Source organism: Megascapheus bottae, chromosome 2 (assembly GCF_031878675.1).
Source record: "Megascapheus bottae isolate mThoBot1 chromosome 2, mThoBot2.hap1, whole genome shotgun sequence".
Classification (NCBI taxonomy): domain Eukaryota; kingdom Metazoa; phylum Chordata; class Mammalia; order Rodentia; family Geomyidae; genus Megascapheus; species Megascapheus bottae.
Genome location: NC_143510.1, coordinates 96,873,744 through 96,893,132, shown reverse-complemented (window position 1 = coordinate 96,893,132; position 19,389 = coordinate 96,873,744). Strand labels below are relative to the sequence as shown.

At 61.4% G+C, this 19,389-nt stretch overlaps 2 protein-coding genes across 6 annotated transcripts; both read left to right on the top strand.

The window, feature by feature from the left end:
* Nucleotides 1–858: 858 nt before the first annotated feature.
* On the top strand, nt 859–9,848 carry LOC150067721 (mitogen-activated protein kinase 12). Its single transcript, XM_090328943.1, has 12 exons — nt 859–1,012; nt 1,862–1,991; nt 3,999–4,057; nt 4,982–5,093; nt 5,218–5,247; nt 5,548–5,595; nt 6,013–6,127; nt 6,889–6,960; nt 7,065–7,144; nt 7,221–7,299; nt 7,374–7,547; nt 9,321–9,848. Exons 1-12 carry the CDS (start codon nt 888–890, stop codon nt 9,398–9,400), a joined length of 1,104 nt encoding a protein of 367 aa, XP_090185069.1. The 5' UTR covers nt 859–887; the 3' UTR covers nt 9,401–9,848.
* A 2,962-nt stretch (nt 9,849–12,810) lies between these two features.
* Nucleotides 12,811–19,073, top strand: Hdac10 (histone deacetylase 10). 5 transcript variants are annotated; one of them, XM_090328939.1, is made up of 19 exons: nt 12,811–12,942; nt 13,029–13,163; nt 13,280–13,376; nt 13,526–13,623; nt 13,707–13,811; nt 13,964–14,032; nt 14,205–14,331; nt 14,504–14,569; nt 14,720–14,779; nt 14,855–14,944; nt 15,193–15,299; nt 15,365–15,429; nt 15,510–15,768; nt 15,864–15,948; nt 17,687–17,778; nt 17,917–17,973; nt 18,234–18,312; nt 18,464–18,646; nt 18,735–19,073. In XM_090328939.1, exons 1-19 carry the CDS (start codon nt 12,884–12,886, stop codon nt 18,912–18,914), a joined length of 2,013 nt encoding a protein of 670 aa, XP_090185065.1. In that variant the 5' UTR covers nt 12,811–12,883; the 3' UTR covers nt 18,915–19,073. The 5 variants fall into 5 exon arrangements, 3 of the variants coding, with proteins under 3 accessions (XP_090185065.1, XP_090185066.1, XP_090185067.1); XR_016534640.1 differs by lacking the exon at nt 18,735–19,073 and having other exon boundaries at nt 18,172–18,312; nt 18,464–18,483; XR_016534641.1 differs by lacking the exon at nt 18,735–19,073 and having other exon boundaries at nt 17,917–17,985; nt 18,172–18,312; nt 18,464–18,483.
* The last annotated feature ends 316 nt before the right edge of the window (nt 19,074–19,389 follow it).

Below are 19,389 nucleotides of genomic sequence, written 5' to 3'. Positions count from 1 at the left end.
CTGGGCTCTGAAGGACCCGCTGGGCGCAGGGCGCCAGGGCACCGGTCTTTGCAAGGGCTTGAGGCAGAGCCCTGCACCAACCATGAGAGCGGGGCTGAGGGGCGGGAAGGACCCAGGAGGCTGCCGTGGGGGATCCAGGTGGAAAGCCAGCCAGGGGGGCAGTCTGTGGCCGAGCACTGGTCTGGAGCACACAGTGTGGGGGGGGAGGGGGTGGCCGCCAGGCCCGAGCTCGGGTCCCGGGACCCTCACCTAGGGAAACAACACCCAGGATGAGCCCGTCCCGGGCGGGGCGGGCGGCGCGTGGTCCCGGCCGCGTGGGCAGCACCGGGCCCAGCCTGGGAGTCCCCGGGAGGGCGCACTGGGCCTGGGAGTCCCCGGGAGGGAGCACTGGACCCGGAGGTTCCCGGGAGGGCGCACTGGGCCTGGGAGTCCCCGGGAGGGAGCACTGGACCCGGAGGTTCCCGGGAGGGCGCACTGGGCCTCGGAGTCCCCGGGAGGGAGCACTGGACCCGGAGGTTCCCGGGAGGGCGCACTGGGCCTCGGAGTCCCCGGGAGGGAGCACTGGACCCGGAGGTTCCCGGGAGGGCGCACTGGGCCTCGGAGTCCCCGGGAGGGCTCACTGGGCCTCGGAGTCCCCGGGAGGGAGCACTGGACCCGGAGGTTCCCGGGAGGGCGCACGGGGCCTCGGAGTCCCCGGGAGGGCGCACTGGGCCTGGGAGCCGGCTTCGGGCGCCCCCCTCCCCCCGCCCGCCCGTCGCGGGGCCGCTCGGGTTTCCGCGGGCCCGGAGGGCGGGCGGGCGTCACGTGCGCGCGCCCGTGGGGCGGCGGGCGGGGAGGGGCCGTGCGCCGCGGGCAGCCTCCCCTCCCCTCCCCGGCCGCGGCCCGCCATGAGCTCCCCGCTGCCCGCCCGCCGCGGCTTCTACCGCCAGGAGGTGACCAAGACGGCCTGGGAGGTGCGCGCCGAGTACCGGGACCTGCAGCCCGTGGGCTCGGGCGCCTACGGCGCGGTGTGGTGAGCGCGCGGCGGCGGGCGCGGGGCGGGCGAGGCGGGGGAGCGGACGCGGGGCGGCGGGCGCGGGGCTGGCGAGGCGGGGCAGCGGGCGCGGGGCGGCGGGCGCGGGGCTGGCGAGGCGGGGGATCGGATGCGGGGCGGGCGCGGGGCTGGCGAGGCGGGGGAACAGATGCGGGGCGCCGGGCGCTGGGCGCGGGGCGGGCGCAGGGCGGCGGGCGCGGGGCTGGCTAGGCGGGGGAGCGGACGCGGGGCGGCGGGCGCGGGGTTGGCGAGGCGGGGCAGCGGGCGCGGGGCGCGGGGCGGGCGCGGGGCAGCGAGCGAGGGGCTGGCGAGGCGGGGGAGCGGACGCGGGGCGCGGGGCTGGCGAGGCGGGGGATCGGATGCGGGGCGGGCGCGGGGCTGGCGAGGCGGGGGAATAGATGCGGGGCGCCGGGCGCTGGGCGCGGGGCGGGCGCAGGGCGGCGGGCGCGGGGCTGGCGAGGCGGGGGAGCGGGCGCGGGGCGGCGGGCGCGGGGCTGGCGAGGCGGGGGAGCGGACGCGGGGCGCGGGGCGGCGGGCGCGGGGCTGGCGAGGCGGGGGTCCGGGCCGCCGGGGCGCGGGGCGGGCGCGGGGCAGCGGGCGAGGGGCTGGCGGGGCGGCGGGCGCGGGGAGCAGGAAGGCGGGCGAGGGGCTGGCGGCTCAGAGCTGGCGAGGCGGGGGAGCGAACGCGGGGCGGCAGGCGCGGGGCTGGCGAGGCGGGGGTCCAGGCCGCCGGGGAGCGGGGCGGCGGGCGCGGGGCTGGCGAGGCGGGGGTCCGGGCCGCCGTGGCCGCCCCACGCGCGCCGCGCCGCTCAGCCGGGCGTCCCGCAGCTCCGCCGTGGACAGCCGCTCGGGCGCCAAGGTGGCCATCAAGAAGCTGTACCGGCCTTTCCAGTCAGAGCTGTTCGCCAAGCGCGCCTACCGGGAGCTGCGGCTGCTCAAGCACATGCGCCACGAGAACGTGAGTGGAGCCATGGTGGACGCGGGCATCCCGTGCCCGCTGCCCTCCGCCGCCGCTCCCCGGGCCCCTGGGTCGTACGCTGCATCGCCTCGGCCTCCAGCCGGGGATGGCGGGCTGTGCAAAGGGCCTGGGGAAGGGTTACCTGGAAAGGCTCGTCCCCAGTCCAGGCCCCCACCTCCAACGTCTCCACCCTGCCCTGCCTGGCGACCTGCTGACCCTTCTGAGTCATCGCGGTCACCAACCCTTTAGGAGAATGAGGTCCGCGTGGGCACCAGAAAACTGACCTCTGATTCTCGGCCCCTGCCCGTCTTGGTGCCCTGGTGGATTCTTTCTCTTTGCAGGCTCTGCATGTCTGCCAACCCTGGGCTGACCCTGCCTTGCTTTGCCGCCACTGGAGACCCACACCTTCAGCCTTGGCTTGCCCCCCCACCTCTTTTGTTACTGGAGTTTGAACCCAGGGCCCCATCTCCTCCGCTCGCTTGCTTGGCTAGCACTCTATCGGTGGGCTGGTGGGCCATGCCTCCAGGCTTCAGTGAAAGGACCGAGGACCTGGATACTCTGGATCTGACCTCCTGGATTCCGAGCATGAACCACCGGCAACCGGCTTCCTCCCACTTGTTTTTTTTTTTTTTTTTTTTGCCTGTTCTGCTTTGAACTCAGCACCTGAGCACTGTCCTTGGATTTCTCAAGGCTAGAGCTCTACCATTTGAGCCACAGCACCACTTCCGCCTCTTTCTATGTATGTGATAGTGAGGAATTGAACCCAGGGCTTTGTGCATGCTAGGCAAGCACTCTACCACTAGGCCACACTCCCCCCTCCCACTTCTGACTTATGTGCTGGGTCATCTCTACTGTGTCAAGGAAATTACCATTTTTCACAGGCTCCTGACCTATCTACAGCTGGGCATTCTGCCTCCAAGATGCCCCAGTGCAAGCTGGGAGGTACTGCTAGGCCCAAATGGTTTATCTGTGAAGAAAGAGGCCTGAAGGGCCTGAGGGACCTGCATGATGGGGACGGGGGGGCTGTCACAGTCCTCAGCCACTCCAGGCCTCCGCCTGCCCTTGAGCCTCAGCACGCACTCTGTATCACCGAGGCACAAAAGTCTCGTCGCTCTGGTGGTCTTGCCGCTACATCTAGGATCATGACCCTTGTCCCCTCGACAGTTTGCTTCCAGCTCACATCTGTGACCCCCTGGCCCCCAGGCCTTTCTCTTCCCCCATCCATGCTCCTGCCCATGGCTCTGACCTTCTACGTCAGGCCTCATTGCATTCAGCCCCTGTACTGCTCCCTGGAAGACACATCAGGGTCACACCCCTGCTCAAGTTCTTCCGTGCAGGCTGATGGGGCATGTGTGAGCGGCCCAGCCTCAGCAGGCCCTGTCTCTGCTCTCCGGACTCCTTCTTGGCCTGGACCACAGCCACCTGGAGAAGGCCGGGTATTTCCTAAACTACGGAAGTATTCTCCCGCTTGCTTCAGCTGTTCACCTGGCCTCTGTTGAAACATTTACCTGTTCCTCCAGCTGTCCTGGTGGAAACATCCAGGGCCCTCAAAGGGCCCGTCATTCCCACAGGCTGAGATAGCCATAGTCACCTTGTCCATCTTTCCATCTCCCTTAACCAGGACTCTGGAGGTCAGGCCTGTGGTCACCGTACAGTCCCGTGGTCTAGACAGCAGAGGCCGTCCCAGGAAGGATCTGTCTCCAGGAGGCTGTCCAGACTCTAACCCAAGACCTGCCTGACTGCGGGAGAGGAAAGGGAGGAGGGAGGACCAAAAGGCTTTGGTGCTTGGACACTGGGAGGCAGCCCAGACATGGGGTGGCCCCTCCCCAGAGGGTCCCTGCTGTCACCATCTCAAAATAGCCTGTGTCTGCAGACAAGTGTACCCGAGCTGGGTGGGGCTGCCAGTGGCACAGCTGGGGGGGATGAGGACAGGGTTTCCTGTGTGGATCACGTGCTACTTTGGGGAGGGTGCTGAGTCCATTGCCCCGCTGGCACTCTGTCCCCCAGGTGATCGGGCTGTTGGATGTGTTCACTCCTGATGAGACCCTGGATGACTTCACAGACTTGTGAGTGCCAGCCTGGCTGGCTAGGGGGGTGGGAGCAGCCAGAGTGGCCCCTGGGTAACAGATTTTGATCCCAGGCTGGCTCCAGGCACCCCCCCCCAACCCTGGGCAGGTGGGGGCCCAGATGGGCATTGCTGTCTCTCTCCCATGTGCCCCAGAACCTAGGGGCACTGGCATTCCCAGTAGAGGCAGGGCCGCCTCCTTTGAGGCCTGGCTCCCGAGCTCTGAGTTGTCTGAGGTGTGCAGCTGGGCTGTGGTATTGTGAACAGGCAGGCCTTGTCCTCAGGATCCTGGCCCCCAGTGTGCGGCCCAGAATCAGAGCTGGCGGACGGTGGAGAGGCAGCACGGAGGACCTGCCCTGCCTGGCGCACAGCTGGCCACCCACACCACCGACAGCCAGAGACAAGGGATGGGCCAGGGCAGGGCGGGAGAGAAAAACAGCCGCTCCATCAAGGACGCCCACTGGTCCCAGCGCCTGTGGAGATGCCAGCACCACTTCTCTCTCTCTGCCATGACTTACATGTTTGGAGCCCCTGCCTCTGCCCCAGACTCCTGCTTCTCTTGGCTGTGGAGCTTGTGCCTGCTGCCTTTCATGGCACAACCTCAGGCCCTCACCTGGCACCCAGTACCCTTTCTTCTGGTGTGTTCCCCCCAGTCTCCCATCCCCACCTTCCATGCTGAACAGGAAGGATGGCAAGGATACATGGGCATGTGTTTGAGAAGGCAAGGGTTACTGTGACAGATGGGGCCAGATTGTGCATCTAGGCTGGCAGGCCATAGTGGGGCAGTGGCTCAGCGGGGGCTAGTGGAGACAGCCCAGTGGGTGATACTTAGAGCCCCAGCCTGGGCAAGGTAGACCCACCAAGCATTGGCACAGACCCAGGGGCTGGTCTTGTGCTGCTGACTCTCCCGGCCCTGCTCCCACAGCTACCTGGTGATGCCATTCATGGGCACTGACCTGGGCAAGCTCATGAAGCATGAGACTCTGAGCGAGGACAGAATCCAGTTCCTTGTTTATCAGATGCTGAAAGGGCTGAAGGTGGGGCCTGCAGAGGCGGCGGTGGGGAGGTAGTGGGGAGGTAGCGACGCCTGGGATGGAAGGGTGAGGCTCCTGGCCCAGGGGGACTGGAGCTGATGGTAGCTAATTCCCTTCTCTCCTACAGTACATCCATGCTGCTGGCATCATCCATAGGGTGAGTCCTGGTGGGAATGAGTGGTTACTCACCCATTCTCTGTAGGAGAAGCACCCAGTTCCAGCCTCCATTTCTCACCCATAATGGGGAGAGGATGGAGTCTGTGGTAGGGGTGGGGGAGGAGGTGCCAGCAACACCCATCATGGCCCTGTCAGAAGCCTGTGCTAACATAACCCATCTACTCTTCCTCAGAAGGCTTCTGGGGCACGGGCCAGGCCCAGACCCAGACTAGTGGCCTTCGTGGTGCTGTCCTGACCCTCTGGCAGGCAGGGCACAGTGGCCCCCTTTTCTCTATCCCAGGACCTCAAGCCTGGAAACCTGGCAGTGAACGAAGACTGTGAACTGAAGGTGTGGCTGGATGGGGAGGTTGGCCAGGGTCTGGTTCAGGGGCCCCTTCACCATCTGCCCATCCTCCTTAGTGCCCAGGCATCTGGAAGGTGAACCAGCAGCTGATGGGCCCCCGGGGGTACTGGCAGGGAAGACATCAAACATGCTACTCTTGCTTGAAGTGAATGAGGGACCTTCTTAGTCCCCTATGCCTGGCCCAGAGCAGGCTTTGGCTGTCCCCAAAAGTGAGCAGGAAACAGCTGATTAGAAAGAATCCCAGGTAACAGCTCCTGAGGTAGGTTGAGTCTTTAGCCTTGGAAGGGTGGCACATGCCCCAGCTTAGAAGCTTCAGAGCCAACCCCTCAGATCTCCTGCACCACTGCAGGCCTGCTCACTCCTAAGGGACCCCTTGGGTCCACCTCTCAACATTTCTCTCAGATCCTGGACTTTGGCTTGGCCAGACAGGCAGACAGTGAGATGACAGGATATGTGGTAACCCGGTGGTACAGGGCACCTGAGGTCATCTTGAATTGGATGCACTACACACAGACAGGTGAGAGGCAGGGGCCACCCAGAGACTCGGGAACCTCATGCTGCACCTATCTTCCCCCAGTTATTTATTTTATTTTGTATTTATTTTTGTGTACCTTGCCTGAGGCCTGGGCTCAGTCCTTGAGCTTATTTTTCACAGGGTCAGCACTCTACCACTTAACCACAGCTCCATTTCCAGCTCTTTTGGGGGTAGTAGAGATGAGTCTCTTAGACTTTCCTGCTGGGGTTGGTCTTGAACCATGATTCTCAGATCTCAGCCTCCTGAGATTATAGGTATGAGCCACCAGTTAATTAGAGATAAGAGTCTCATGGACTGTTCTGTCCAAGCTAGCTTTGAACCATGATCTTCAGGTTTAAGCCTTCTGAGTAGCTAAGATGACAGGTGCAAGTCACTAGCGCCTGGCTTGTATTTCCTTCTTGCCTTTTCAGTGCTAGGGATTAAACACACTTGCTTGGCAAGTGGTCTACACTAAGTCCACTGCAGCCTTTCTCGGTTTTGGACAGGGAGCTTCTGGAGAGTCTCCTAGGGAGGTGGTTTAGCTGGGGTGGGAGCCTGAGGAGAATGTGGTTGGGGGAACCCTCTGTAGTGTCTGTACTCCCCCTCTCCTGTATCTTCTCCACTGGGTGCCCGTTCCCTCTTTTCTGTGTCTGCATCCCCATCACCCCGAGTCCTTCCGTGTGTGTGTGCACGCATGCGTACTCCCCCATGTGTGCGCATGTGTCACCTCCACCCACGAGCAACTTCTGGGACTTCTGTCTCAGTGGACATCTGGTCGGTGGGCTGCATCATGGCGGAAATGATTACTGGGAAGATTCTGTTCAAGGGCAATGATCGTATCCTCACCCTTGGTTTGGCGAGGGGCTCCAGCCTAGGCGGGTGGTGGTGGGTTAGTCCCTCCCTCCAGCCCTGTGCTGCGTTGTTCCTGACCTTGGTACAGACCTGGACCAGCTGAAGGAGATCATGAAGGTGACAGGGACACCCCCTGCTGAGTTCGTGCAGAAGCTGCAGAGTGATGAGGTCTGTGGGGAGCTGGGTGGGCAGCTTGGCTGAGGCCTGGGGGCTGCCCGGTCCCCTCACCCTCCTTCTCTCATAGGCCAAGAACTATATGAAGGGTCTCCCTGAACTGGAAAAGAAGGATTTTGCCTCTGTCCTGGACAATGCAAGCCCTATGGGTATGGCCAGGCAGGTGGGGGTCTGGGCCTTCCTGTGCCCTGGCCTGGCCTGGCCTGACCCGCCCTCTCCACAGCTGTGAATCTCCTGGAGAAAATGCTGGTTCTGGATGCAGAGCAGCGGATAACTGCAGTTGAGGCCTTGGCCCATCCCTACTTTGAGTCTCTGCAGGACACAGAGGATGGGCCCAAGGCCCAGAAGTACGATGATTCCTTTGATGATGTCGATCGAACCCTTGAGGAGTGGAAGCGTGAGTAGGGGCCCTGTGTCTGGACCCTGCATGGCCTGGGCTAGTGACTTCCTGCCCCCAGGTTGTTGGTTAGGTGAGGAAGAGGCCAAGATGGCCAGGGGTGGTATGAGGTGGTCATTTCTGGCTTGGGCAGAGGACACAGGGAAGGGCCTCCAGGGAACTTCAGACAGGCTGGCACATGGTGAGTCGAGGAGCCGTGCAGCAGCTCTGAGCGCGATGCCCCGCTGCACATCACTCCTAGTCTGCGACTCTGTTCCCGGGATGCCCACATCCAAGTGAGAGAGCTGGATGTGCTGTAGCCCCTCCATGTCCACCTGCTTCTGCACTTCTCTGCTCATGTCTCTCTTTTTTTTTTTTTTTTGCCAGTCCTGGGCTTGAGCTCAGGGCCTGAGCACTGTCCTTGGACTTTCTCAAGGCTAGAGCTCTACCACTTGAGCCTCAGCACCACTTCTGGCTTTTTTTTTTTTTTCTATGTATGTGGTACCGAGGAATTGAACCCGGGTCTTCATGCATGCTAGGCAAGCACTTTAACCACTAGGCCAAACTCCCGGCCCCTGCTCATGTCTCTTGAGTTTGTCTTTGCCCCTCCTTGCCCCATCCAGACAAACGTGCCCTGTGCTGTCCTGCCCACAGGGGACAGTCCACCTGCAGCCCCAGGATTTGTTCTCCCTGCATAGACCACTGGGTATTCAGAACCTCAGAACGGTTGCTCTTTGTACTTTGAGGCCTTGAGCTCATTCCATCGTCCTCAGGCTCCATCCTTCATCTCTCCTTTTATTGTTTTTGTGAAGGTCCTGGGGTTTGAACTCGAGCCTCAGTGCTGTCTCTGAGCTTCCATTTGCTCATGACTTGTGCTGTATTACTTGAGCCATAGACCTGTCAGACACCGGCAGTTCATGCTTCTAATCTGGCTACTCAGGAGGCTGAGATAGGAGGATCATGGTCTGAAGCCAGCCTGGGCAGGAAAGTCCATGAAATTTTTGTTTTTGTTGGTTGTGAGGCTTGAACTCTGGGCCTGGGCACTGGGCACTGGCCCTGAGCTCTTCAGCTCAAGGCTACTTCCCTACTCTTGAGCCACAGCCCCATTTCCCATTTTCAAGAGAATAATTGGAGATAAAAGTCTCAGGTCCTTTTTGTGTCCGGGCTGGATTTGAACCTTGATTCTCAGATCTCAGCCTCCTGAGTAGCTAGGAATACAGGTGTAAGCCTCCACGCCCAAAAGAACTGTCTTCTGTTTCTGCTCCAGAATAGAAGGGCAGCTTAGGAAGTCACAACAAGTCTTAGATCTTGTCTGCCCATATCTGGTCCTTGATCCTGTACCCTCCGAGTATAAAGGGCTAGACGAGGTGAGGCTCTCAAACCACGTTCCTTAGGGTTGTCAGGCTTCTCCTCCCCCAGCAGCTGCCTCACCCTTCTTGGCTGTGTCATATATTTATGGGTTTGGTTCTGTGTGATGCAAAGCTTCTGCTGCTAAACAGATAACTTTAAAACCACAAACCACAGGATCTTCCGTGGTCACTGGCCACACACACATAACTGGTCGCTTTTGCTTTTATAATAGACCGTGGTGGGTATGTGGTGGAACCCATGGATGTTAGAAACACAAGTTCTCATCACCTCCTGTTCCCTTGGGAAAATCTAGCTTTGTAGCAGTCTTCTTCACACGAGCTTTTCCTACGTGGTACATCCTAATTAGGATTGGAGAGGTGCTGGCGTCTGGCCTCAAGTGGAAGCAAAGACCAACTGTCCTGTCTACCTCTCACTCCCCTGCAGGTGTCACTTACAAAGAAGTGCTCAGCTTCAAGCCCCCCAGACACCTGGGAGTCAGGGTCTCCAAGGAGACAGCTCTGTGAAGATCTTTGGGTGTCACAGGGGCACCCTAAGAACCTGGGCTTCAGCTATCCAGGTGCCACCCCTCTTTCCTGAGAGGGGAACCCTCATCACCACGCTGGGCTTTATACCTGGAGTTTGTATAAGCGAGTACCTACTTGAAGATGATGAGCCTGCACTCTGCAATCCTGGACAGGATTCTTACCCAACATTACACTGGCCTTTGGCCCCACAAAAAGCTTCAAAGCTGACAGGTTCAGGGTCCAGTGCTGGCCTTTGAGCCTGCTGTGCTGCACTGTGTCTAGGCCATTTCATGGCAGAGGGAAGGAGACAGACAGAAGAAGCAGCGTGTTAATGAGGGACAGTACCTCTCCTCTGGGGGGGGGGTTGTGAACTTGTCTTCACCCCCAGCCTGGAATGTAATTTGTGCTCACCTGGCTGACAGGGAATAAATGTTTTGTAGCTATTTCATGCTGGCTGTTCAGCCTGGTGCCTGTGCCCCATCCAGGGCCTCTCTGTGCTGCTGCTCTGTGTATAGAAAGGAGGTGGCTAAGCTCAGCTCCCTGGACTAATGGGGCTCCAGGCACCCTGCGCCCCTCTCCTCTTCCCCCCTCACGCCCTTACAAGGGCTAGGGCCTACTTCCCAGCTAACATAGGGCTCCAGGCACCCTGTTTCCCCCTAGGTGACAGGGCTAGGGCCTACTTTTCCAGCTTTGATTCAGAATCTCAGTCCCCTTGCCCCAGGGAGAGAGGATGGAAAAGAAGTTTTAGGGTTAGGCCTGGGCCAGGCCCACCGAGCTCCCAGTGCCCTCCATATCCAATGTATCTGGAGAGAAAGGGGACACTCTCCATCGGATGCTTGATGCGGCGCCTCTGACCATTCAAGATCTGTAGGAGCAGGGAACAGGTGGCTCACGCCTGTTGACAAAGCACCTCAGGAGGCTGGGACCTGAGGATCAAAGTTCAAAGTCAGGCTGGGCAGGAGGAAGTCTGTGAGACTCTTACCTCTAACCACCAGAAAACCAGACGTGGAGCTGAGGCTCAAGTGGTAGATCTAAGCCTTAAAAAAGCTCAGGGCCACGGCAGGCATGTGGTCTAGTGGCAGTCGTCACCTGGTGTGCTTGAAGCACTGGGCTTCATTCCTCAGTATCTCCTACACAGAAACAAAAAACCTGGAAGGGGCGCTGGGCTCAAGTGGTAGAATGCCAGCCTTGAGAAAGCTCAAGAAGGCCAGGAGCCGAGCCTAGTGGTAGAGTGCTCGCCCAGACGCACGAAGACCCGGGTTCAATTCCTTGGTACCACATACGTAGAAAAGAGCCTGAAGTGGTGCTGAGGCTCAAGTGGTAGAGCTCTAGCCTTGAGAAAGTCCAAGGACAGTGCTCAGGCCCTACAAGTGACAAAAACAAAAAGCTATGGTAGGAGGAGCACGAAGCAAAACCAATCTGTAGGCCCTGCTTGAAAAACTAAGGCAGCAAAGGACTGGGGCCAGGACTTAAAGGGTAAAACCCTGGTCAAAGCCCATAACACAAACGTCGTCTCTCCCAGCCCTGGGCTGTGCTCCCAGCAGCCGGCCATGGAGCTCTGACCCCAGCGGGCCGCTGACGTCCTGCGGGCTGCTGGCCGGGCCCCCTGGCTCTGGACGGGCCCCAGCTTCTCCCGGCGGTGGGCAGCCCTGCGCTCCGCCTCCTGCACCCCTGGGGGACCCGAAGGCCTGAGGTCCTGAGCAGGGCCGGGCCCCTGGCTCTGGACGGGCCCCAGCTTCTCCCGGCGGTGGGCAGCCCTGCGCTCCGCCTCCTGAACCCCTGGGGGACCCGAAGGCCTGAGGTCACCAGCAGGGCCGGGCCCCCTGGCTCTGGACGGGCCCCAGCTTCTCCCGGCGGTGGGCAGCCCTGCGCTCCCTGCGCTCCGCCTCCTGCACCGCTGGGGGACCCGAAGGCCTGAGGTCCTGAGCAGGGCCGGCCCCAGCTTCTCCCGGCGGTGGGCAGCCCTGCGCTCCCTGCGCTCCGCCTCCTGCACCCCTGGGGGACTCGAAGGCCTGAGGTCCTGAGCAGGGCCGGGCCCCCTGGGCGGCGGGGCCGTCTGCAGGTCCACCGGGCCGCCCTCCTCCTGCCCACCCTCCCCTCCGCCCCTCCTCCCGGGGTGGGCCGGTCTCCCCAGCCGAGGCCAGGCCCCGCGGGGTGCCGGGCGCGGTAGGCCTCCGACCCACGGACCCCCGACGGCGCCTCCCGCCGGGCTGGGAACCGGAGGAGGGCGGGCGGCAGACTGCGGGCTCCTACCCCAGGGGCGGGGTGGGGCCGGGGCTCGCCGGGCGGGGTGGGCGGAGGTCGGGGCGGGCAGAAGCATTGGCGGGGCGGGCGGGGTCCGGGGAGGCGTGGGCGGGGTCCGGGGAGGCGTGGGCGGGGTCAGGGGCGGGGCGGGGAGGCCGGGGCGGGCGAGGTCAGGGGAGGCGTGGGTGGACTCAGGGGCGGGGCGGGAAGGGGCGGGGTCAGGGGCGGTGCGGGGGAGGCCGAGGTGGGGCTGGCGGGGTGGGCGGAGGCAGAGGCGGGCTCGCTGGGCGGGAACAGAGGCGGGGGGGCGGACTCAGGGGCGGGGCCGGGGAGTCGGACGGGGCGGGCGGGGAAGGCCGGGGCGGGCGAGGTCAGGGGAGGCGTGGGCGGGGTCCGGGGAGGCATGGGCGGGGTCAGGGGCGGGGCGGGGGAGGCCGGGGCGGGGCGGGCAGAGGCATTGGTGGGGCGGGCGGGGTCAGGGGCTGGGGCGGGGCGGGGTCCGGGGCCGGCAGGGGCTGGGGCGGGGTCTAGGGCGGGGCGGGCGGGGTCAGGGGCTGGGGCGGGGCAGGGTCCGGGGCCAGCAGGGGCTGGGGCGGGGTCTAGGGCGGGGTGGGCGGAGTCAGGGGCGGGGTGGGCAGAGGCATTGGCGGGGCGGGCGGGGTCAGGGGCTGGGTCTAGGGCGGGGCGGGCGGGGTCAGGGGCTGGGGTGGGGCGGGGTCCGGGGCGGCAGGGGCTGGGGCGGGGTCTAGGGCGGGGCGGGCGGGGTCAGGGGCTGGGGCGGGGCAGGGTCCGGGGCCGACGGGGGCTGGGGCGGGGTCTAGGGCGGGGAGGGCGGGGTCAGGGGCTGGGGCGGGGCAGGGTCCGGGGCGGGCAGGGGCTGGGGCGGGGTCTAGGGCGGGGAGGGCGGGGTCAGGGGCGGGCAGGGGCGGAGCTTTCCCGCGGCGCTGGTCGGAGAAGCCGGAAGCCCGGCCTGGCTCTCCGTCCGCTCGGCGCCCCCTGGCGCGGCCCCAGGCAGGCAGGCGGGCAGGCAGGCGGGCAGGCGGGCGGGCGGGCGCGCGGGCAGGCGGGCGGGCAGGCGGGCGGGCAGGCGGGCGGGCAGGCGGGCGGGCGGGCAGGCAGGCAGGCGAGCAGGTGGGCGCGGGCGGGCGGGCGGGCAGGCAGGCAGGCAGGCCTGACCGGTTCCGGGCCGGCAGCGCGGGGCCCGCACGGCGGCGGCTGGGCTGTGGCGTGGACGCCGCCATGGGGACCGCGCTGGTGTACCACGAGGACATGACCGCGGCACGGCTGCTGTGGGACGAGTAAGTGCGGCCAGAGCGAGGGGAGGCCGGCCGCCCCCGGGGGCCCGGGCCGGGCCGGGGCTGACGTGGAGGTCTTGTCCGCGCAGCCCCGAGTGCGAGCTGGAGCGACCCGAGCGCCTGGCCGCGGCCCTGGGCCTCCTGCGGCGGCGGGGCCTGGAGCGGAGGTGCCGGCGCCTGTCCGCGGCGGAGGCCTCGGAGGCGGAGCTGGCCCTGGTGCACAGGTGGGCTCCTCCCCGCCGGCCCACGAGCCTCCTCGGGGACACGCGGGGTGGCGGGGCCTCGGAGGACACTCACCACCGCCGGGCCCCCTCTCCCCGCCGTGCTCCCTGACCTGCAGCCCTGAGTACGTGGCGCTGGTGCGCGGGACGCAGGCCCTGGACGAGGGTGAGCTCCAGGCTTTGTCTAGACGGTACGACGCCGTCTACTTCCACCCGGTGAGTGCACACTCAGACTCACGCCCCCAGGTCCATGCGCTCCGTGGCTGCCCGCCCTCCAGTCCTGCCAACATCCGAGCCCACCATGGGTGCCCTGCAGCCCGGCACAAGCAGGGCAGGCAGTGGGCTGATTCCAACCCTCTCCCCAGAGCACCTATCACTGTGCCCGGCTGGCCGTGGGGGCTGCACTGCAGCTTGTGGATGCTGTGCTGACTGGAACTGTGCACAACGGGCTTGCCCTAGTGAGGTGAGAGCTGTCCTCCCCCCCTGCTTGTCCTCCCATGGCGGCCTTGCACACTCTGATGTGTCCCATCCCGGCTTTTCCTCCAGGCCTCCAGGGCACCACAGCCAGAGGGCAGTTGCCAATGGGTTCTGCGTGTTCAACAATGTGGCAATAGCAGCCAAACATGCTAAGCAGAAATACGGGCTGCACAGGTAAGGGCTCCAGGTTGGCTGCAAGGGGGAAGGTCCCCAAGCCAGACAGGGGTGGAGCTGGTGGCTGGAGATCAGGCCTCACCCCTTCCTGTCCCTGGCTGGAGTGGGAAGGCCCTTCCCCTCAGTGACCCCCCAGCTATGTCTGAATCCAGAATCCTCATTGTCGACTGGGACATCCACCATGGCCAAGGCATCCAGTATATCTTTGAGGATGACCCCAGGTGAGCTTGAGGTAGGGACATGACCCTTCTGGGAACTACCACTTCGGGGGCACCCAGCACAGCCTAAGAAAACCCAAGCAGGGAGAGAGGGCTGTGTGCTCAGATGTCAGGGTTCTTTAAGAAGCGTTGGGACTGCTGAAGGCCTCACTTCTCATCTGGCTGGTTGTCATAGCATCCTTTACTTCTCGTGGCACCGCTATGAATATGGACGCTTTTGGCCCTTCCTTCGAGAGTCAGATGCAGATTCAGTTGGGCAGGGTCAGGGCCGAGGCTTCACTGTCAACCTGCCCTGGAACCAGGTACCCAGCCCCTGTTCTCTATCCAGTCTACCTGCTCCCCTCCCCACAGCACTGAGCCTCCTTCCTGGGATGTCCACTAGAGTCTTCCCCAGGGACATGGGCCCAGGGTGTGTAGACTCTGAAGGCGCCTTTGAAAGGTGGGCCCAGCGATGCCCTCTTTGCCCTGACACAGGTGGGGATGGGAAATGCTGACTACTTGGCTGCCTTCCTGCATGTCCTGCTCCCGCTGGCCTTCGAGGTGACTGCCTTTGTTGGCTCCCCAGGATTGGAGACCCTGTGCTCACCCAGAGGTCTATCCACCCTTGGGGCTGGGGAGGGTTTCTCGGAGATGGCTGGCAGTGTCTGGAATTCAGGCTCCTTCTTGACCCTCATCTGGCTCTGCCTATAGTTTGACCCGGAGTTGGTGCTGGTCTCAGCAGGATTTGACTCAGCCATTGGGGACCCTGAGGTAAGAGCCGCCAGGTTGGGGAGGGTTCTGGGATCCAGATCCTGGATGCCTATCATGTGTGGTTTTCTGTTCCAGGGTCAGATGCAAGCTACACCTGAATGTTTTGCCCACCTTACACAGTTGTTGCACACACTGGCTGGAGGCCGGGTTTGTGCTGTGCTGGAGGTAAGTGTTGGCGTGCTCAGGGGCCATAATCAAGGCAGCAGTGGCTGGGAGCCAGGTGTGAGCAGCGCCTGGTGGGTGAGGGTGTGAGACAACAGTGCCTGGGAGAGGGAGCATGGTACAAGGCAGTGTGTGTGTGTGAGGGGGGGGTGAGCCAGGTGTAAGGCAGTCTGGTGGGGCACTTTTCTCTGGATAGCTGTCCACCTCTTTGACACCTCTCCCCTGACTGGTCTCTATCCTCCTCCCCCCAGGGTGGATACCATCTGGACTCCTTGGCCGAGTCTGTGTGCATGACAGTGCAGGCGCTACTGGGGGACCCTGCACCCTCGCTGCCAGGGCCCCTGGTACCCTGTCAGAGGTGCGAGGTCAGAGGGTGGAAAGGGCAGGATCGGGAGGCAGGCTCACAGCTCTACTCTCCTACAGTGCCCTGGAGTCCATTCAGCGCGTTCGGGCTGCCCAAGCCCCTCACTGGACAAGCCTCCAACAAGGTCATTGTGGCCCAGGCATAGGCTGGAAGGGTCCAAGCGGGGGTTCCTGGCTGGTGGTCATGACTCTGAATCTCCTTTAGACAGGGGCCCCACGTGGAGTCCTAGCACCCGTTCCCCGGAGGGGCAGCCCCTCCCACTGCTTCCTGAGAGTTCCACCTATGAGGCAGCGGGAGCTGTGCTGAACCCTCCTCTGGACCTGCTGGCTCTACACACCACCTCCACACCCGCCATCCGCATGGCTGTTGCTCTGACTGGGCTCTGCGCCACCCTGGCCCTGCCCCCTGAAGTGCTGCTTCAGGAGGGGTCACTGGGAAGGGAGGAGACAGAAGCCTGGGCCAGGTAGGCAGGGCAGGTCTGGGGAGGACACCCCTGACTGTTCTGTGACTGCAACTGATGTGCTGTCATTTGGTGCCCTTGTGTTCCTCAACTCACAGGCCACATGAGACCCTGGCCCAAGACAAGGCCTTTTCTGCACTCGGGCAGTTCCTGTTTCTCTTAGACGGGATCCTGGATGGGAAGGTAGGTTGCTGGCAAGAGTGTGGCTGGGCTGTCTGGCCCAGGGACTAGGCCATGAGATGTGGTCTGTCCTGGAGACTACTGAGTGTACTGACCACACAGACAGATGGATGTGTTCTCAAAACTGCCCTGGGGCCAAGTGTCAGTGGCTTAAGCTTATAAGCCTAGCTTTTCAGGAGGCTGAGATTAAAGGATCATGGTTTAAAGCCCAGCTGGGAAGGAAAGTCTGCAAGATTCTTCAATTAAGCACTGAAAAATCCCGAAGTGGAGCTTTGGTTTAAGTAGTAGAGTACTGGCATTGAGCACAAAGGCTGAAAGATCTCTGTAGAAGGCTGTTCAAGAAAAGTCAAGACAGACACAGTTCTTTATGTAGAAAGCATGCAGAAAATGTATGATGGGATTACTTGACTCAAGTTGAAAATAAGTGCAAAGAGAAAGAAGAGCCTTCCTAGACACTGAAGCAGATCCTAGGAGGGACTAATGAATGTCCTAAAGAAAATTTATGAAGGTGCAGATGATGACATGAAAAGCACCATTAATAAGGCCTGGGTGGAATCAAGAGAAGCAAGCCAAAGCAGACCCAGAATTCTGAGACTTAAATCCTCTTGGAACCGTGATGTGGAAATACAATGGAATGTTGGGTAGATATTTACACAGCCTTCTAAATTAAAGGCAGTGAATTCTCCATTTCCTACTAGAGGATTTATTTAAATAAAATATGCTTAGTAAACACTTCCTCCAAAGATGCTTTCATTGGTATCCTGATTTGTTTTTTTGGGGGGGGAGAGGGCCAGTCCTGGGGCTTGAACTCAGGGCCTGAGCACTGTCCTTGGGCTTTTTCTTCAAGGCTAGCACTCTGCCACTTGAGCCACAGCACCATTTCTGGCTTTTTCTATGCACGTGGTACCAAGGAATTGAACTCGGGTCTTCGTGTATGCTAGGCAAGCACTCTACCACTAGGCCAAACTCCCGGCCTATCCTGGTTATTTTTTTTAAGAAGGGATTGGTTTTGTGGCAGTCTCATTGAAATAAATTTTGCCTAAGGGGAAAAAAAAGGCTGAAGGACAGGATTCCCAGACCCTGAGTTGAAGTTGCTAGACCCATACAAAAACAAAACAACTGCTCAGGAATAGGAAAATGTTCTTTGGTAGGTAGGTGAAATGGATAGTTTAAAGTGTAGTCATAAGAATCTCATTTACACGCCTTTAATCCTAGCTACAGAGGAGGCTAATATCTGAGGATCAAGGTTCAAAGCCAGCCTGGGCACAAAAGGACTTGAGACTGTTATCTCCAGTTAACCTCTAGAAAAGGGAAGTGGGGCTTGGCTCAAGGGTAGGGCAGTAGCCTTGAGCTCAAGAGCTCAGGGACAATGCTCAGGCCTAGGGGTAGAGTGGTAGCCTTGAGCTCAAGAGCTCAGGGACAGTGCCCAGGCCGAGTTCAAGCCCCATGACCCACAAAATAAAAAAGAAAAGAATCTCACTTACAGAGCTGAGGCTGTGACTCAAGTGGTAGAGTGCTAGCCTTGAGCACAAAAGGTCAGGAGCAGGGCCCATGCCATGAGTTCAAGTCCTAGGAGTAGCACCAAAATTAAAAAAGAGTAAAAAGAAAGAAATGGAGTAACTTGTAAGGGAAGTACTGAGTCACTTAGGTGGGACCAAGAGAAGGTGGGAAATAGATCTGTTCACGTGGTTTGGAGTTGGTTAGCTCATCTCTCACCTTCTGCTGTTTGTTCACCTCACAGGTAACCTGTGGGATTGCAGCCACCTCTGCCTGTGCTAGAGCACCTACTTTGGATGTGGCCATTCGGCGAAGTCTGTCGCGTGGAGCTCAGAGGTGAGCTCACCTGGCCAGCCTGAGCCCACAAAGGTGTGACCATGGCACCTTCTGTCTGACTGGCCACATGGAGAGAGAAGCTCTGAGAATGAACTCTGGAAAGTATGAGCTGTCTGACCTGGCCGACCTCTTTTTCAGGCTTCTCTGTTTGGCCCTGGGGGAGTTGGATTGGCCCCTGGACCTTGATGACGATGGGTAGGACTCAGGGTACAGTTTCTCAAGTTGGGCATGTGGATGGGCAGTTAGCAGGCAAACAGTCCTCCAGGAGGGTACTGTGAAGCACTGAAGGGAACCTTCCAGAGCTGAAATCTGGGAGGGAGCCTCTGGGAGCAACGGTAGGCCAAAGGACAGCTACTGCATTCCTGCTTTCCTTTCCTTTTACGACCCTGAAAGCTCTGCCATCTAGACTCCAGGGGTTGGTGAGCTGGGTCTGATGGTACTCTCTCTCCTGGAAGGAGAATTCTGTGGCTGAACATTGGGGGCAAGAAGGCAGCTGTCTGGTCCACATTCCACATCTCCATACCATTGCCAGGGGTGAGTGGCTGTGCAGTTTGGGGCAGATACTGGCATTAACAGGTTCCTAGTTCTTCCTGGCTCCTTGATCACACTCCAGGAACTCACTGGGAGAAGGAGGAGCCAGCAAGTGTCCTATAAATCAGAGACAGGCTCTGCTCTGTCCCCACAGACAACAGGAGGACTCCTGAACTGCATCTTAGGCCTGGTGCTGCCTCTAGCCTATAGCTTCCAGCCTGAGCTGGTGTTGGTGGCAGTGGGACCTGCCCATGGCCTACAGGAACCCCATGTGGCTCTTCTGGCTGCAATGCTTCGGGTTCCAGCAGCAGGCCGAGTCCTGGTTCTCCTGGAAGAGGTAAGATGGCCAGGATAGATAGATACACTGTCGATGGAGGTGGAAAGATACTAGTTCCTTACGGCCTGCATTTCTGCCTCTGGTCCAGGAATCTGCACCCCAGCTTGTAAGGACCTTGTCTCTAGTGCTGCGTGGAGAGGCACCTCCCAGCTTGGGTCCCTTTTTAGTCGCTTCTCCAGAGGACACGCAGGCCCTCACACACCTCAGAGTGCAGCTGGAGCCTCTGTGGAAATTGCTGCAGGTGGCAAGTGCGCCTCAGGGCACCTAGTGGACCCAGCTACACAGATCAAGCCTGTTCTACCCCTCTTTCAGGGCCATGCTCTCCTGTAGCCTAAGACCGGTCAACATGGAAATGGCTGCCCACCGGTGCCGCAGGTGCCTTCTCGGCACTCCTTGCTCCAGATCAGTAAAAATGGGTTAAAGCTGGCCTCTCTCTCCTTCATTGGCACGCCTGGCCCTGCTGTGCCCCCTGCTTGCTGGGGGTCTGCGCGGGGGCGGCCTCTAGCCGGGGCGCAGGCCCGTTCGGTGGTGGTTTTCAGGGAGGGGTGCGCGCCGCGCCTCCGCGTCAGCGTCCGGCCCGACGCCCGCGGACCTGGGTCCGGGCTTGCGCGTGTGCCCCGGCGCCCCCTCCGGGCCGGCTGCGTCCCTGCGGCCGTGCTCAGCCGCGGCCCCGCCTCGCCCGGTGACGCACTTCCGGCGCGCCACCCAGCGTCTCGGTCGCGTGGCTGTGCGTCACGGCGGCG

Coding starts and splice junctions, on each gene's coding strand:
- LOC150067721 (XM_090328943.1), top strand. CDS start 888: ATGAGCTCCCCGCTGCCCGCCCGCCGCGGCTTCTACCGCCAGGAGGTG. Junction 6,128..6,888: donor GATGCACTACACACAGACAG/GTGAGAGGCAGG, acceptor CTTCTGTCTCAG/TGGACATCTGGTCGGTGGGC. Junction 7,300..7,373: donor GGACAATGCAAGCCCTATGG/GTATGGCCAGGC, acceptor CCCTCTCCACAG/CTGTGAATCTCCTGGAGAAA.
- Hdac10 (XM_090328939.1), top strand. CDS start 12,884: ATGGGGACCGCGCTGGTGTACCACGAGGACATGACCGCGGCACGGCTG. Junction 13,377..13,525: donor ACGCCGTCTACTTCCACCCG/GTGAGTGCACAC, acceptor CCCTCTCCCCAG/AGCACCTATCACTGTGCCCG. Junction 18,647..18,734: donor TCCTGGTTCTCCTGGAAGAG/GTAAGATGGCCA, acceptor CCTCTGGTCCAG/GAATCTGCACCCCAGCTTGT.